This window comes from Thamnophis sirtalis, unplaced genomic scaffold (genome assembly GCF_051295495.1).
Source record: "Thamnophis sirtalis isolate CommonGarterSnake01/CBP01778 unplaced genomic scaffold, rThaSir2_p1.2 scaffold_6, whole genome shotgun sequence".
In the NCBI taxonomy this organism is placed as follows: domain Eukaryota; kingdom Metazoa; phylum Chordata; class Lepidosauria; order Squamata; family Natricidae; genus Thamnophis; species Thamnophis sirtalis.
In genome coordinates this window covers 105,835,901-105,854,966 of record NW_028261386.1, presented here as the reverse complement: position 1 = coordinate 105,854,966, position 19,066 = coordinate 105,835,901, and the positions used below count along the sequence as shown (strand labels likewise).

The 19,066-nt window shown below is 37.5% G+C and overlaps 1 protein-coding gene across 2 annotated transcripts in view; it reads right to left on the bottom strand.

Annotated features, from left to right (window-relative positions):
* Positions 1–19,066, bottom strand: part of AK9 (adenylate kinase 9) — a 70,027-nt gene that overhangs the window by 13,886 nt on the left and 37,075 nt on the right. For both annotated transcript variants that reach the window (XM_087718656.1, XM_087718657.1), the window contains exons 24-33: positions 16,262–16,398; positions 13,876–14,088; positions 11,104–11,379; positions 9,828–9,949; positions 8,349–8,568; positions 7,835–7,897; positions 3,809–4,012; positions 2,954–3,172; positions 1,083–1,296; positions 16–217 (exon numbers count right to left, since the gene is read on the bottom strand). In XM_087718656.1, the coding sequence (XP_087574782.1) occupies positions 16–217; positions 1,083–1,296; positions 2,954–3,172; positions 3,809–4,012; positions 7,835–7,897; positions 8,349–8,568; positions 9,828–9,949; positions 11,104–11,379; positions 13,876–14,088; positions 16,262–16,398 (1,870 nt within the window). The remainder of the gene's footprint in view (positions 1–15; positions 218–1,082; positions 1,297–2,953; positions 3,173–3,808; positions 4,013–7,834; positions 7,898–8,348; positions 8,569–9,827; positions 9,950–11,103; positions 11,380–13,875; positions 14,089–16,261; positions 16,399–19,066) is intronic.

Here is a 19,066-nt window from a genome sequence, read left to right as displayed (position 1 = left end):
ATAGAAATTGCTCACCCTGAAGTGTTACACACAGTATCCATCAAGGCAATATCTAAGGCCCTTAGGGCAAGTTCATCAGGTGCAGTCAGTCCTTTGTGAAGATGCCACTTTAGCACAAGGGCCAATTCAGTTTCTGGCTGATTGTTTAATATTGAACGGATAGCATCTCCCATGGAAAGGCGCATTAATCCATATGTTTCTGCAAATTTTTTGGCAACTGCAAAACATGTTGCTGATTCTTAATACATTTTTCATTATATCAGCAAAATATACTGATTGTATTGTAATGAATAAACAATTATGATCAACAGAGATAGTTAAAATAAAAACAAGTATGATGACTAACGTTGATGGGAAGAAATACATAGTCCAAGATATTTTAAAAGTTTAATTACCATCACTAGGCTAAATAAGAATAGCAGTTTATTTAAAAACAGCTTTGCCCATGATTCTCTGGGGGACCAATTACACGAAAACATTCATATCAGCAGCTACATGTGCATCTCTCCCTTGGTTATATTACAGTTATTTTGCATTATGTCTTACAGCAGTACATATATAGTAGAAAAGAGATTTTACATATATATATATATATATATATATGACTGAAAGAAAGAAAGAAAGATACCTCACATGAAAATATATTTTAATTTAAATTGTAATGAATTTAATTTAGTTTAATTTAAATTTAATGTAAATGTACATTTAATTTTTTTAAAAAATTAAAAAGTACAAAAACCCCAAACCTTATATAATGGGGATGTAAGTTTCCAGGATTGGGGGTTTAAAACTGCAGCTAAATAAAAGGCTGCAAGTGACAATATTAGAAGGATATTGATATTACTGAAAAGGGCAGGACTGTTTTTTTTTAAGAGTGGGCAGGGGAAAAAATCTTTCTCATTTCCACCCTTAAAAATCTCCCAACCCTCCAAAAGCGGCTTGCAGTTCTGCCACCAAAGTTTGATGATACATTGACTGAATTTTGTTGCATGGTTCTGAACCATGAGGAGGTGGGTTGTGTTTTGTTTTGCTTCCCCGCAATAAAAAACACAAACACCAATATTATCACAGTTAAAACCTACCTGTTGTCTTTCCAGACCTTGGAGGCCCAACAATTGCAATTTTAACTGGTACAGTTGGCTTAGGTTTAGGCTGGCGGAGATATTTGAGGGGATTTTTCATAAATTTTTCTCTATTTTCTTTACTTGTAAAGAAATATATACAGTTTCGATGAATAACTGGGAAAATCGGCGTGTCATCATTTCGAAAGGGCTTGATAGCATCTCCTTCACTTAGCTGCAATAAATACAGAATTATTGATGTTCAAAATTACCTTAAAATTACAGAGCCCTTTGGAGTTGAACAGCCAATTCAGATGGTTGATAAATTTAAATAATAAATAAACAATGTATTATTTGTAACTTACATGATAATTTTTTATTATGTTAAATAGATTTTGACAATTAGTAATTTTTTCTTTTTGAGAAGGAAGCTAAGCTTCTCCATCCTGCAATTTAAATAATTTATGCTAGTACTAGAGGTGGGTTGCCAATTTCTTCACTGCCACTTTGGGCATGTTCCCGCTCGCGCGCACGCTTCTGCATATGCGCAGAAACTTCTGGGCGGGTGGGCAGAGTATCCCACCACTGCTACTACTGGTTCGGCCAATCTGGGCCAAACCAGCAGCAACCCACCTCTGGCTAATACCAATACTGGCTGAAAGGCATTGACTATTAAATCTATATTTAAGAATCATTACTACCAACGTAGTCTTCCTCAAAAGACCAACAAAGCTAGGTCTTTTGGAAGTATACCTGAAAGAAAAACAAAAAAGCTATCTAAAATTAAAATGCTTCACTTTTGGGAGCCTCTGTCATCCCAAACTTTTCCCTTGAGATAAATTTCTCATCAAAGGCTCCTGGAACCTTGAGTTGAAGGCAATCTTTGCCTGTTGCCAGAACGGTTTGATAGTAGCAAAATACATTGTGGACCTTTTCTCTCTTTTCTCCTGGCAGGTTCCATCCCTGTTAATTTAGGCAAGTCCATCAAGACATGGCTATGTTATCAGGTTTGGAGCCCCCAAGGGAATAGTGAGAGTTATTTCCACAGTTATTAATAGCAGTCGCTCTTTCCTTGCCTTTTAAAATTACAATATTAATTTTAAAATTATTAACATATGGGTTAACATATATAAACACGGTAAAATTATTAACATATGGGTTAACATATATAAACACGGTAAATAAGTAAATAAAAAATAAAATTGTGGACAGTATTTTCATAGTTAAAGTGGTCTATTCTGCAGATCACTGGAAACTGAACAGGAACTGACTCCTATCTTTATAGCTAGCTGCCACGACTTTTGATTGGTGTTTAGCTGAGCTGGTTTCCATTTGGCACAGATTGGTGAGGGCTGATCTCTCCACCAAAATGAACAATCAGAATTATGCACAAAATAAGAACCAATTAGAAACTTGCACCTATTTCCTCAGCCAGTAGGCAGAACTGCAACTGAGAAGAACATATTTGTAACCCAAAAATCTTTGCATTGTATTTCTAAGAGTTTTTCTCCTTCCAGTTGCAAGACATGACATAAGCATCTCTTCTACCAATGTTCTGATAGGGATTCTGTGATGGCAAATGAAACACAGAACTGGCTTTCTAGATATCTTACTATAGAAAAGAAAGTAACTAATGGTCAATAGCAGGAGGCATTTTGTCTGATAAGTAGCTGGAAAAACAAGGAAAAAAGGAGTGATGCATTTCTATATATCCAAAATGGACTTGAAGCCCCATTTGTTGACTCATTTTTATAATGAACTTTTGTTTTACTAATTAACATTTAATGAATATAACCCATGATGAAACGTCCTTGTTTATAATTATAAATAGCAAAAGGTATATTGAATTGAGAAATGGTTTTAGAAAGCTAGCAAGCTGACTGTTTGGTTACCTTGACAGGATCCCATTGGCCAAAATTGCTTGGATGTTTATAAGAGAGAACAATCATTTTCCGTGCAAGTGAAAAGCTTAGTGGATAACATTTCTCAAAAATGCTCTCACGATTTTCTACAAGGTCTTTTATCTTTTTATATAGCTGGTAGCGTACAATGTGAGGTTTTCTTTTGCAAGAGAGAGTTATTATAGGTATGAATAGTTTTTCAATTTCTTCCTGGGAACAAAAAATAGGAAAGGAAAAAAAATTAAAAAGATGGTTAAGAGCTATTTTAAATAAGTATCTTTCATAAAGTCTCAACAACTAAATCACCACTGTAGGCATATCAAATGTTAACTAGAGTTATGGAATTGGGAAACTACTTTTCAGAAAAGTAGCAGATGGCAAAGGTATTAAAAGGATACCACTGCAAAATCCACTAGTGGCACCTGATACATAAAATTAATAAGTTATTGACAACCTGCATTTTCAATTGGTTTAATATTTTCTTTCATCTTAAGTATGTACAGTTATATTCATTGTTTTTTAAGATTCATTAAAATATTCATAGTGGACTGAGGACATCACATGATCATGGTGGAAAGAGGAGTAGCTGATGAATGGACTGACTCCCCGAATTCCTCACTGGATTAAGGAGAGGCATAAGATTGCTCACAAATTCTTTTAACAGAAGCTCCCTGCGAGAAAACCGAATTTTAATTAATTTTCTTCACTTTGCTGGACAGCTATATTGATGTTCCAAAGTAACATATTACTAACCAATTCTTCTGAGGCATTAAGTTATGCAAATTTGTAAACTGTTTAGGCAAATGTTAAAACAGAATAGAGATAAATTAGATATGCTGAAAATACCTGCATAGCTTGCACATTTGCAGTATCTACTTCATATCTCTCTGCAATCTCAATCTTTAACCGCTCAATAGCTTCAGTCTCTTTCTCTTCCTCCTCTTCCTCCTCTTCTTCTTTTGGAAACTCATCTTCTATCATAGCTTCAATATCTTCTTCTTCTTCTTCATCTTCTTCTTCACCTTCGGCTTCAAGCTTCCTCGCCTCATACTAAAATTAAGCATGTTGTTGTAGAATGATTTTTGAAGACCAATGAAATAAGTGTTGTCAAATTAACAGCAGCAACAATAGCTTGCTGAAATGCTGCAATATCGATAGACATGGAACTCAAGAGCCAGTGAAATTTAATTCCCATGTTATTGAACTCATTTTGAGTTTATGTAAGATGTTGATGCCACATAATATGTTGAGGAACAGCATAGGACAAGGATATCAACTTTTTAATGGATTGAATTCACATTTGCTCTTTTGGGCACGATGGGCACTATATAGTGTCAATACAACACAGCAGGGCAAAAATATATATTTGACTTCATTTCCTAATCTTGATATTTAATTAAAATTAAATATAGTAGCAGGATCCAATCTGGGTCAATCACCATTATATAAAGTATGAGAAGTTCCCTAAGATGAAGTCCAGCATGAGTCCGAAAGCTCAGAAGACAAAACACTTGGTCCTGGTGACGAACCCAGATTGGATCTTGCAACATTATCCTGGGACACGTATATTCACCTTCATTCATTGTTAATATAATTATCCTATAGTTCAATATTTAATAACCCTCCTTCTGTATTATTAAACATTATAGTTTAATAATAATTTTGGGAGACCACTGAAGCTGCTCCCAAGATTTTCAAGAACCTAAAGCCTCAGATGAGATTTTTTTTTTGTTATATGTGGTGGGGTTGAAGTAGAAGGGATGAACCTTAAAAATCAGAGAAATTGCTTCTAATAAGTAGAGCCGAGGTGGCACAGTGGTTAAATGCAGTACTGCAGGCTACTTCAGCTGACTGCAGTTCTGCAGTTCGGCTGTTCAAATCTCACCAGCTCAGGGTTGACTCAGCCTTCCATCCTTCCGAGGTGGGTAAAATGAGAACCCAGATTGTTGTTGGGGGCAATATACTGACTCTGTAAACCGCTTAGAGAGGGCTGAAAGCCCTATGAAGCGGTATATAAGTCTAACTGCTATTGCTATTGCTATTGCTATTGCTATTGCTAAGTATATAATTTGGGGAGGGGGGAATCAAAGGTACTGTGTAACAATGGGGGAGGGGGGATAGAAGAATACCAGAGGAAGGAAGGAGAGAATTATGCTCCAACATCCCTAATTTTTGAAATCTGGGTCTAGACCAACCTACTAATCATCTGATTTTTCTCCTCTGGACAAAAATAATTTTGGAATGATGTCATACTCATTTTTGCTTGCTTATTATCGCCAACACAGATAAAGCCAAAATAAGCTGATTCTTTTCCATATACAGTTTATTTTATTTTGTTTTGTTTCATTTATTTATTAATTTATCAAATTGTATAGCAACCCACCTCACAAAAAGTCATTCTGGGCAAAACACAAGAATCCAATACAACAGCACATATTAAAACAATCAATATTTAAAAAAACCATTTTCAAGCAATTGATTCTTTATCCAAATACGTAGCACAACTGAATCTGTGTTTGTGATGTTATTTACATTACATGCAAGCTGAACACAGAAATTACAGTAATCTGGATTATGATTTTTGCACAAGGGGAAAAAGAAACATAACTTTTCTCCTCCCAATACTTGAGGAAATACTAAATCCTCCAAATTGGAATTCTAATAAAATCAAGCTGAAGCAAGATAAAAACAAAATTTTGGTACTGTCTAATTTATCCCTCCAAGAATCCATGGGTTAGCTCTAGAGTATGTAAATAGACATTGTCAGGAGTTCTACCTAAAGAAGTGGAGAAAGTGAATTTTATTCATTTTTCCTTCTCCCTTGCCACATCCTTCATTATTTTGGATGGAATCCTAATTTTCTGGGGGGATTGTAGGCAGTTTGAGAAATCAGGGAAAATTCTCTTTCTATCTTACCCCACAATCCTTCTGTAAAAACATTCCATGAACAAATATTGTGAATCGAATGGGCCAATTTATGTGCTGACTTGAAATATTTATCCAGTTCAGTTTTATCACCGGATAAATAAATTGAGCTAATTTTATTTTATTTTATACTCATGACAGATTGCTTTCCTACGTACAATTTGTTCTTAGGGAAGCAACAACTGAATTTAAAACTTTGTACAGTCTTTAGTGGAAAAAAAAGGGGGGGGGAAGGCCATAGTAATCATAAAATACAAATAAAATCTCTTTTCCAACAGCAGTGGCTATGTAAAATGCTTCAGATGGACAGGTACAAGTCCCTAAGCAACTGACTGATTCCATTGTGGGATGAGTGGATAATTCATAAATGATCTTCAAAGAGTAATAACTGGTATTAGTATACAAACTGGCTTTGCTGCCTATACACATTCATGGACTAGAAATAGTGGGCTGAACTGCTATTAGTGAAATTAAAAAACAAGCCAGCTACCTCTTTTGAAACTAAGAGTGTGAACAGAATGTAAAGGTTTTGGCATCTTGAAGCTCATATTTCGGTCACTTCATTATTTCTACAAATAAGGCAATATATGTGATAGATAGGGGGACAGAATTAAACCTTAGGACTGGAATGGATCCTTCAAAAGGCTCTCCGTTTACAGGCTGCATGACATTAGAGTATTGAACATGGAACCAAAATGCAAACTTTCACAAAACCATCATCAGACTCCTGAAATTCCAGTACCATCATTTATAGCAGTGTTTTTCAACCACTGTGCCGCGGCACACTAGTGTGCCGTGACATAGTGTAAGGTGTGCCGTGGGAAAATTACTTTATATATAGTCAATATAGGCACAGAGTTAAATTTTTTAAAGATTTTCTAATGGTGGTGTGCCTCGTGATTTTTTTCATGAAAAAAGTGTGCCTTTGCACAAAAAAGGTTGAAAAACACTGATTTATAGTACTGGAATTCATTGTAGGAGAAGTGCCTCAGAAAAGTATTAAACTTGTCAAGTAACAACACAACAAACATGCGTATGTTGTGTTCTTATATATAAAATGAAACACATTTATGACTGTTTCTTTAAAAGAAGTGGATGAATGAAAGGAATATTAAAGTAAAATGTGGTTTAATAATGCTCTTTACTTTTTTAAATATTTAATAATATTGATAATAAATCATCTGAATGAATTTGACAATTCTTCACTGAGTGAAGTGAGATTTATTAAGTAAAATATTAAAATTATCCTAGCATACGTCTTCCTTTTATATTAGGTTATAGTGAGTGCTGAAAATTCACTTTCACATTAATATTTTAAAGAAAAGGAATTAGGGCTCTCAGTAAGTTTTCACATTAAAACTAAGTTCATTCACACATTTTTCAGTTGTTTCAGAGTAAAATCTGAGAAGGAATCTGTTAACATTTCCTCTTCATTTAGGGTTGGAATCTACCCCAAATCCATAAAATCCTTTTTTAAAAATCTTATGACCACCTTTAAGGTATGTGGAAAATGCTAGTGGTCAGAAGAGAATTTAAGAAGATTCCTTTTAAAACTTTACAACAATATTGCTTTTGAAGTATATAGATATTAAGATAGTGATGATGCTAGATGGCATCTTTATTGTATTTTGTGAAAATAATCAATTGATGGAAGATGACAGGGATCAAGAAACAGTTGATGTCTATGAGCGCAATGAACACAAAGGCTTCTTAGTCAATGATTATTTTCTCAAAGCAAAACATTTAAGTACTTTATTCCATTCCAACCAATTTAAAGAAAAATGTGCCATAATTATAATCTGTGATCATTTAGCAATTTCTTTTCTGTTCAATTGCAGCAGTGTCCAAATACTAGTCATTTTATAAATTCCTATAAAATTAATTCAAAACAATGTTTAAAAATAGGACTTGAAATTTAATTTTGCCTTACGAGTCGAGTCTTCTTACCTCTAATTTCCTTCTTGTTTGTTCACTTTGAAGCTCTGCCCGTCTTCTGAGAATTTGCTCTTCCTGTTAATAAAATATTCTAATGTACATATTTTCATTGTTTCTAACCAATCTACTATATTAAGCCTCATTTTTTTCAATTAACCCCTGATAATAAAGCAAACACAATTTGTTAAATGAGTCTTCCTCAATTCATAAAAAACATTGAGCCAAAAATAACGTAGTAAATCCAATATGATATATAAAGATGATATGACAGATTAATCTTAAATCATAGATTGGAAAGTAACCTCAGAAATCATTTAGCTCAACCAACCCAATCCTCAGTGCTGAATCTGGTAAAATATTTGGACAGGGTACTATCCAAGCAGAATGCCTATCATTCTAGTTTTAATCCAGTCTGCTCCAAATAGCCAATTTACGGTAGCTCTTGGCTAGTTAAAAAAAAGGTAGTCCCTATCATTAAAAAGGTTATCTATCCTTGAATTATATAATCAATAGTAGTAATACTTACCCTCCCTTTTGCCTTCATTTCTTTAATCTGCTGCTTCTTTTCCATTTTCTTAGTTTGTTTCTCTTTCCATTTTAGTACTTGTTTCATGAGAAGTCTGTCAGAAATGTCCTCTTCTTCAGCTTCAAAACTAACTATAATATCCGGAAGAAGTGAATGTTCTGCTAAGTACTGGACCTCTTCTACTATTCGTGGAAAACCATCAAGTATAAACCCAGTAGAACTAAATGGAAACAATATTTGGAGAAAAAAAGTTATCACTATTCCTTGGGAGATTAGTTTATTTGTTTTTTTTTAATCAAACGATGAGAAAAATATCATACTGTTTTGTGGGTAAAGCTAATTGGAGAACACATCAGGGATATAGAGGACAATTTTATTTAATTTGATGAATTTGTGTCCCATTTGGAAAAGCAAAAGTTCAATTAAAATTCTATTAGTAATAAAGGCAGAAAATAATTTGTTTGTTGCTTTGGAATAGGTTAGAATGTTTAAAAGACCATGCAAAACAATGGTTTATGACAATGAATGAGATAACATGCATTATCATAGCTTGGTTTAAAGACTCAGAATTGGTAACAATTTTAGCTGCATCAAATAAAGCTTTGTTTCAAAATCATTTCAGAAACTCTGTCCATTTTGAGGCATCACACTGTACAAAAGTTTCTGAGCGAGAGACAAGAATAATAGGGGGCGCAGACATTTCCTGTGAAAGGAGCCCAAGGGAAATGGATATGATTAGCTTTGTTTGCAAAAAAAACACTTAGGGGTCAGCTCTCCTCAGATGTCTGAAAGGTTTTTTTTTCAAAAGAGGAGGACATAATTGATTTTTCTTTTTCCCTAGAATTTTTCTATTGTCAAATATCAGAGGGCTGAGAAATGCCATAGCACTGGTTAGAAGTGAAAGTGCTTGGGCAAAAAATCATATTCAGCATTCTGCAATCAATATAAAAGCAATTTATTTTTGTTTTAAGATGATGGCTGTACACTGAACCCATCACAAGAAATACACTATGGGTTATTTTTGGCAATAAAACAGAAAGTTTGACTTGTTAGTGTATGTATTCTTATTTCATCCATATCTTGTAATCTCTGAGGCAGAATCAAGGCTTAGTGGGTTTTTTTTAATGCTTCTTTAAAAAGTCCTGCATTGGAAGAAGAAAGCAAGGTACAAACCATGAATTGGCTACCCAAGCTGTAATGACCTTGCTGGTTTTCAGAAAACTTCTGAGTTGTTAAAAAAAAAAGTCAGGGTTAAAATAAATCTAGATTTCCTCTTGTCTTACAGAGCTTATTAACTATTATTCAATTGTGAAAATAGCTAGTTGCTTCCTTATAAAAATAAGAATTGTAGGATTAAATATGGAGAAATACTCTATGTGAAATATTGTACAAATAATATGATTGATATTTTCAGCTGGCATCTACATGCTATATAAAGGGGGAAAAGTGAGATTATTAAAAAACAACAACAATGGTTACCGAAATGGCTCCTTCATCCACCAGTCAGGAACAATATTATCAAGCACTTCCACGGGAATTGGTTCATTTTCTAATATATTGGCCTTGATTGCTTCTTCCTCATCAGTTAATAGCGTATCTTTCTGTTAAAATGATCAAAATACTTCATGAAAAATAATTATTTAATATGTGGTAATTTAATTAAAGACTGTGATTAATAATTTTGTATAATGAAAGGTTTCACTTAACAATCCTTTCATAATTACATAGTTACAGTATATAGTTATAGAACATAATATTCTATGTACCATAAAACTAGATAATTTGAATTGAATATACTTATTTCATTTCCCAGAAATGCATCCATGGAACAAGTGCATATTTAGGCTGTTCTAATAATATAACCATCTATTAAAAAATAGATAGTCCTCAATTTACTACCACAACTGAGTCCAAAATTTATGTTGCAAAAGGTGATCACATGACCCCAAGACACTGCAACCTTCATAAATATGAGACAGTTGAGAAGTGTCTGAACTTCGATCACGTGACCATGGGGATGCTGCAATGATCATAAGCGTGAACTGCATTTTGGACATCAGCAACTGGCTTGCATTTATGGCTATTTGCAGCATCCCATGGTCACGTGACCATGGTTTACAACATTTTTGCCAGAAACCAGAATCTACTTCCACTTTCTGGGGGGGAAAATGTTCCAGAGTGAACAATGAGTTAATGATTGCTGGGTTTGCTTATCAGCCCCTGCAAAAAAGGCCATAAAATTGGATGCAGGTCCATGATCACCCAATTAATGATGGTAATTACGGGCTCAATTATGGCATAAGTTGAGGACTATCTGTATTGTAAAGTAGACATTATATCAGCACCATTCCTACACTGTTGTGGACATTCAACCAAAATAGCATGCATTCCATACACTGGGTTTGATGAGACTATTGGTCTAATGAAACTTAGTTCTTATAGACTGATGTTATTGCAACATCTCTCCTCTAAACCTGTTTAACCTGCTGTAATATGGAGTCAATTGGAATATTAAGTGAACAGATGCTAATTTAACATTGTTAAAATAAGAATCAGAAATGACTGATGTCTTCCTATAGCACAACTGGCGCAATAGGATGGCTAAAGATGAGCTTAAAAAGTAAGAATTAGAATTACAGCTTGTCTTCTTTTCATTAACAATATTGTAATCTCCCATCATAACTTTCTTTGATGGAAACTCATCTTCCACTTTGGAGGAAGCTATCAAGGAATATATATATAGTAGCTCGATTACCTCATGAATGGGCTTACTTTCCTCTTCACTCCCAAATTCAAATTCAGGTGCATTTTCAGGAATAGTGGATTCTCCCAACTCCTGTGTTCCCTCACCTTCCTCTTCCTCCTCCTCTTCTTCAAGTCCAACTCTTTTTCCTGTTTTGATCATGACCAATTCTTGCAAGCGTTCTTCAAATTGAATATGAAAAATATTTAGCTTATCTGCTAACCACCGGGCACAGATTGTTTTACCCACTCCATGTGGCCCTAACAGACATATTCTTATAGGAGGAGCCTGAAAAGGAAATATGTGAATATCATTATATAGGTTTTTTAAAAGAGAAGGTCTTGATCAATAAGATTATCAAATTAATATTTCTAAGAAAAACCTTTTGAGAAACATCAGGCAGGAGATCCATATTTTCAAACGTATCATTGATTAATAGTAAATAGTTCAGCATGAGTAACAGAATTACATATAGAAAGTTATGTTGCATGATAGTGGTTCTATTCAGATGCTGCATTCATACGTCTGCACATTTCAAAGCATCTCTTTGGAATCAAACCTGTAGCACTGCATAGCCTTAGCAGTTAAAAGAAACAATAAATAAGTAAGCAACCCAGCTATACTATGTGGAAAGAGCTAGCTAACTTTGGATAATCTTAAAAATCTAAGCAGGAGCAGATGAAGTTTGTCATTAGATGAGAGACCACCATAAATTTCCAGAGCTGGAGTCAAAACTCTGAAATTGAACAGATCCCAGAAGATGGTAATGATAAACTATTTCTGTAAGAATACTACATAGATGCGTCTCAGAGAAGACCTTTCCTAACTTACAAAATGAAAATGTGATCTGTATTTTAAAGGAAGGATGAAAACTGTTAGCTATCAAATATTGTAAAATTACAATCCCCAGCATTACCAATCATGCTAGCAAGGAGTGTTTGGAACTGGAGTTCAACAATGGTTTTATTGATATACTGAATTGCTATTCATTTAAGTAATACAGAGATGGAAGTATAGTATAGAAAAAAAAAGATGTGGAGACTCTAGAAAGAGTGCAGAGAAGAGCAACAAAGATGATTAGGGGATTGGAGACTAAAACATATGAAGAACGGTTGCAGGAACTGGGATGTCTAGTTTAATAGAAAGAAGGACTAGGGGAGACATGATAGCAGTGTTCCAATTTCTCAGGGGTTGCCACAAAGAAGAGGGAGTCAAACTATTTTCCAAGGCACCTGAGGGTAGAACAAGAAGCAATGGGTGGAAACTAATCAAGGAGAGAAGCAACTTAGAACTGAGGAGAAATTTCCTGACAGAACAATTAATCAGTGGAACAGCTTGCCTCCAGAAGTTGTGAATGCCCCAACGCTGGAAGTCTTTAAGAAGATGTTGGATAGCCATTTGTCTGAAATGGTATAGGGTTTCCTGCCTAGGCAGGAGGTTGGACTAGAAGACCTCCAAGGTCCTTTCCAATTCTGGTATTGTATTATATTTGTATTTGTATTATTTGTATTAGTATTGGTATTGGTATTGGTATTGGTATTGGTATTGGTATTGGTATTGGTATTGTATTGTATTGTATATCCCAGAGCCATTTTCAAACAAAGAAGACTATGTTGATCCTCTGGCAGGTAAACTATATGAAACCTCTGTTTAGTGATTTTTTTTTTTTTAGTGATTTTATTGACATTTGTAGGCCGCCCAGGGCGGCTCACATAAAATCGGGGAAGGGGAAATACAGACAATAACAAAGACACATATAATAAAAAAACAGTAACCAACATGCATTCATCATTCGGGAGGGGCAACTATCTTCATCCCCAGGCCTGACGGGCTAGCCAGTTCTTCAAGGCTGTGCGGAAGGCCTGGACGGTGGTGAGGGCACGAATCTCCACGGGGAGTTCGTTCCAAAGGGTCGGGGCGACTACTGAGAAGGCCCTCCTCCTTGTAGTTGCCAGCCGACACTGGCTGGCCGATGGAATATTTAGCTAAATATTTAGTTTAACTAAGCTTGATTTCCAACTTGCCTCTAGAAGTTACAGGTGCTTCAATACTGACAGTTTTTAAGAAGAGAATGGTTAACCATTTGTCTGAAATGGCATAGGGTTTCTTGCCTGAGCAGGTTGAAGACCTCCAAGGTCCCTTCCAACTCTGTTATTAATATATGGACGAACATTTTTTTCCTTCCTTAGCCATCAGAGCCAACAGCATCTTGTAACAGCTTCACTTCAGTATTGAGTTCTGAACCTTCTCTTGCTCAGAAATAACCTCTAATTCAACATATACAGTAATATTCAGACCCAAGTACAACTTATTAGTTGGACTACTTAAGAGGTAAGGAGCCTAGGTCTTAAAATGTTTTGCCAGAAAGACTATTCTCCAATAGTTTCTAGAAGATAGTACCGGTAGGTCTGATATCTTCAAGATTTTGCTTTGCACTAGAGAGCTGTTCATTTAATTGAGCACCAATTTGTGAATGATATTGCAGTATTTCCCAGGTGCTCTGAATGGAAGTTGTTTTTGCACAAAACAAATCAATCCAGAAAAACGTGCTGAACCAATTTTTGCTATATGACTGTAGATACACAGTCGATGAATCCATTGTTTCATGGGGAGACCTGAATATCATTACCTATTATCATCACCATTGTCATTCTGTCAATGTATCAAAATATTACATGTTAAACACAAATAAATACAGATGCGCACATGCAGGTACATATTTGAAAATATTGGAAACTCAATCAGTGTTCATTCATGTAGCTCCGGTATGTAAGATCTACATACTTTTAATGGCTCATTGTGAGAAACATACTCCTCAGGATTTTCTAGAAATTTATCTCTGTTTTCTGGAGTTGAAAAATAATAGTGTTTTTCTCGATATTTAGCTGCATTTTCAGAATTTCCTGGATAAAGGATAAAGTTTTCCTTCAGAATCACTGGACAGAAATTCTTTGTATCTCCCATGTGTCTCTTCCTCTCAATAATTTTTTCTTCATCCTTAAAACAGCAAAATATTTCTGATAAGATTATTTATATTAACACTTTAAAAATCTGAATTTACTCTTATTGGCCCAGAACTAGATAATTCAGAACTGTAGATCCATTCTATACTTGGTTAAGGTGTTGAACAAGGAATGAGGACTCCAGATTCAATTCCACCTGCAGGTGTGGAAACCTATTGGGTGACTTTGGTCAATCACTCTGTCTCTTAACCCCATCTCTCTTATAGGGTGGTTGTTAGGGGATAAAATAAAGGGAAATTCACATTCAAGATACCTGGATCTAAGGTTAGATTTAAATCTAATGAACAAATAATTTGAAGAAAACTTCCATTGCTTAGGACAGTGGTCCCCAACCTTTTTATCGCCACAGACCAGTCAGCCTTTGATAATTTTACCGTGGCCCGCTGAGCGCGCGCAGGGGTGGGGGTGGGGGTTGTTCGCGACGACACATTGATTGTCGTGGGGGAAATAGGGGGTGGGAGTATTAGGTATCTTCACTACCATATATAAAAGGAGATACTATCTTAAATAACAAAGTGGGCCCCCACCTCCAAAATATACTAAAAGAAAAAAGATTCCATGTGCTCAACTAATTTTTTTTAAAATCATCACTATATTATGGACTACAGACATATATATATATATATATATATATATATATATATATATATATATATATATATATATATATATATATATATATATATATATATATATATATATATATATATATATACACACACATACATACATACATACATACATACATGCATATATACATACCGTACGTATGTACGTACGTATATATATAATGTCCAAATAACAGGAAAAGCGCTTCAAGGACCAAAGTATATTCCTTTTTTGCAGCCTTAAGAGAACTCTTGTTTTTTGAGGCTCAGAACCAGGCATTCTCGTGGGCTGCAAAAAGGAAACGCGACCCGGGAGCGCAGCCTCCAAGAGTCCATATCGCCAATAACTACGCGTGGGGGGAAAGGAAATGTGTTTTGTGAGGAAGAGAAAGAGCGCGCTTCACCGATGCCCATTGGCGAAATTTTGGAAGAGAGGCAAGAGACTTCAGGCACCGAGCCCCCACCCCTGGCTGCGGCAACTGGAGCGGGCGGGAGGCAGGGAAGGGGTGGGCAAGACCGCCGCTTTTCCACCGTGTGCTGCCCCCATCTCCCCTCAAAAGACCCCCCCCCCCGCCCTCGGCTGCCCGACGTTCTCTCTCTCTCTCTCTCTCTCTCTCTACCTCTCCCGCCGTTCCTTCTCACAAGCCAAGGCCGGGCGGGGAAGCCGCCAGGGCCTCCAAGGGCTCCGCTTCCAGCGCATGGTCCGCTCCCTCCTCGCCTCGCTTCCAGGCGAGCCGACTGAGGCGAGAAAGGAGAAAGAGGTGGAGGCGTTCACTGAGGGGACGGCTGACTCGGGGAGGGGGCGGAGGTGGTGTAGTAGCGGGGGATTCTTCCTCCTCGCCTCACTTGCTCCTGTGCTTCCGTGCAGCTCCCCCCCTCCGGCGACGGCGCTGCATGAGTGAATAGTCGGCCGTTGCATGGCCCCGCGGCCGCTGCGCGGCCCGGTGCCAGGTACTCCACGGCCCGGCACCGGTCCGCGGACCGGGGGTTGGGGACCACTGGCTTAGGACATAACCAATTTGATAGTGTAGATAGGAGATAAGGAGGTGGGAGAAAGAAGGAACCATGTATCCAGAAAGACTCCCAAGTCATGCACGAGGTTTGTTTGTGGCAGTTCCACCCCACACAAGCCTACCTAGTCTTGCTAAATTGGGCTGAAGTCTATTGTTTCCCATCCAAACTCCCAAAGCTGCCAAATACCAAAACAACATATCAGCAGCCTTGTCCCATGGCAATAGATGACTTCCCCCTAAGGCTTCATATAGATGTTAAACAAGAGCAGAGAGAGTACTGAACCCCACAGGACTCCACAAATGAGGCATTGTGGATAGACTTCTTCGGCCATCATGTTTGCATATATGCAAAAAGCTAGCTGGCCTTTCGTTCATAAGCAAACATTGCATTCTTGAAGTTATACTCTTTTTATAAAGATGAACTTGTATAACTTTTTATCTTGTACAACATGTCATTCAGTAAATTACAGTTTAAAATAATCTAATTACTAATCTATAACCTATTGAGTTGATAGCTAGAGCTTACTTCTTCCTCTTCTTCTTCTTCCTCTTCATCACCCTCTTCTTCTTCTTCTGCCTGTGCCTCTGCTTCAGCCTGCAAATCTTCTTGTTCTTCATCTTCATCTTCAGGTAATAATTCCCAGCCATGATATTTAAAAGTTTCTGTCAGAAATAGTAAGTTTTCAGGCCATTAAAAAAAAATACTGTACATGCAGGACCAGAGATAAAACAGAAATTTGCATGGAATTCTATATGACAACGAAATTCTTCAAACCAAAGATTGATCTGGTATTCCAGAAAGGTATTAGGATTCTAATTCACAAATTCCTAACCATCATGAAAAGTTGGTGGAGCATGCTAAAAACTAGAGTTCTAACATATCAGATTGATGTGTAAGTGTACAAATACAGGATTGTTGAAATCAGTGATTCATAAGGAATAATAGTGCCCATAACTATATGCTCCTAACCCAGTGTTTCTCAACCTGGGTAACTTTAAGATGGTGGACTCCAACTCCCAGAATTCTGTGGCCAGCATGCTGGCTGAGGAATTCTGGTAGTTGAAGTCCACCTATCTTAAAATTGCCAAGGTTGAGAAACACCGTCCTAACCAAAGTGATGCTATAATGAAAAAAATAATCTGGTGACATCATCCCACCCTTTACAGGTATGTAAGGCACAATCTTCTATCAACTGTCACCATCACCCATTGTAGTTCCATATTCTTGTACATTAGGTATCAGCCTTTGAGTCCTAAGATTTAAAACAAAAAGCTCAAAGAAATACATATTCAGGAAATGAAGGTTCGTGATATTATTCATTTATTACAGCACATGGTTTATTATGAATCAATATTGTGCAGAATAAAAGCAGTGTGGATAGTTTCTGTTTATCATCATTATAAATCATGAAAGCTCTGAACCAGAACCTCCTGTTAAAAATCACCACCTCCAATTCGATACGTGTAGCTATGAACTGATTCCCTCTGTCCCTTCTAATAGCATACCATATTTCCTGTATACATCAACTTTTTAATATAAAAACATGTAAATCACTGCCATAAAGTATAGCAATATTATAACTACTAGCTCTGATAACTTTCAATATTCAGGAGAATGCATCAATCAATATCTATGATCCCTGACATTTAAGATAATAATTAATGTTTGGTTGCACAGTCAGCCTGATATTTAGATTGGATTTGGCATTTTTATCAACCTATTGAGTCCTTCCCAAGGACCTAGGATAGCAGATATTGTTTGATGGTATTATTGTTATTATTAAATTTGTATGCAACTCAACTCTCATGAATCTGGGTGACTCACAACATTCAAAGAAAGAAATAATAATATCAATAACAATAAAAAATGAAGTTATGGCAGATGTGATGAAGTGGGGGATCTCAATCTCCCCCACCAACGTTCTGTGTGATTCGTTAAGGTCTTCACCGGGTTTCTAAATAACAACAGATTATTGTTCAATCTGGGGTCAACTGGATATTGGGGGTAACCTCATTCCAGAGGGCCACCATTGCTATAAAGAAGGTGCACTTCTAGAGCTCTTAGAGATGACAATGTTTAATCAGAGTACCCTACAGGATTGAATTGACTGGACCAATGTTATGTGAGACAGGTGGCCCCTCAGTTAACCAGGCCCTATGCCAGTGATGGCTAACTTTTTTGTCCTCGTGTGCCAAAATCGTGCACATGGGGGGGGGGGTGATAGCATGTGTGTTTGTCCACACACATAATGCAATGTGCCCCTCTGCGCATGTGCATGACCCCACCTCCATGCATGTGTGTGTGACCCCCCCTTTGTAGCCTAGTCGACCTCCTGAAACATGGCGGGGGGCACTTTTTCACCATCCCCAAGCTCCGGAGGTTTTTGTTGAGCCTCCGGGAGGGTGGAAACAGCCTTCCCTGGGATCCGGAGGTCCTCCGGAGGCTGGAAACAGGCCCATTTCTGGATTTCCAGGAGGCCCATTTTTCACCCTCCCAGAGCTTCCGTGCGGTCTGCACTTATCTGGCATCCTGAATCCTTTTGGGACCAAAAATGAAGTGTGTGTGGGGACACGCCGCACCCCCCTGCTCCCATGCTCCTGCGAGACCCCGCCCCCCTGTGCATGCACATGCATCTTCCGCATGTGTGGCAGAGACTCAAAAATCAGCTGGCCAGCGGGAGGTGCATGCACATGCATGGTGGAGTTGAGCTGGGTGACAGCTCACGTGCCCACAGAGAGGGCTCTGCCTGCCACCTGTGGCATGTGTTGCCATAGGTTCGCCATCACGGCCCTATGCCTTGTAGGACCTTATAGGTAACAAACAGAATCCTGAATTACATCTGAAAGCAAGACCGCATTGCAATAAAGAAGAAGTAACTAGGGCAGTGAGGGCTAACCTTTGGATCACATGCCAAAAGTGGGGGGACCGCAGTGGGGTTGTGCGTGGGTGTGCTCACACCCATAATGCTATATGCATGACCGTAGCGCACATGTGCGTGTGATCCCCCCGCATTTGCCACACTTTTATTTGCCCTCCCCAGGCTCCAGGGGTTTTCTAGAAACCTGGGGAGTGTGAAAACAGTCACCCTGTGCCCCCCCCCCCGAGGCTCTCCAGAGGCTTCCTGAGCTTCCCGGAAGCGGCCCTATGAGCAAACCAGAAGTTCATTCCCAGAGGGTGAAAAACAGCCCTAAAAGAAGGCCAAAGTCAGTTGACCAGTGCGCATATGTGCACTGGAACTGACAGGCCAATGCCTCATGTGCCCTAACAAATGGCTCCGCGTGCCACCTGTGGCACCTGTGCCATAGGTTCGCCATCATGGAACTAGAGCGT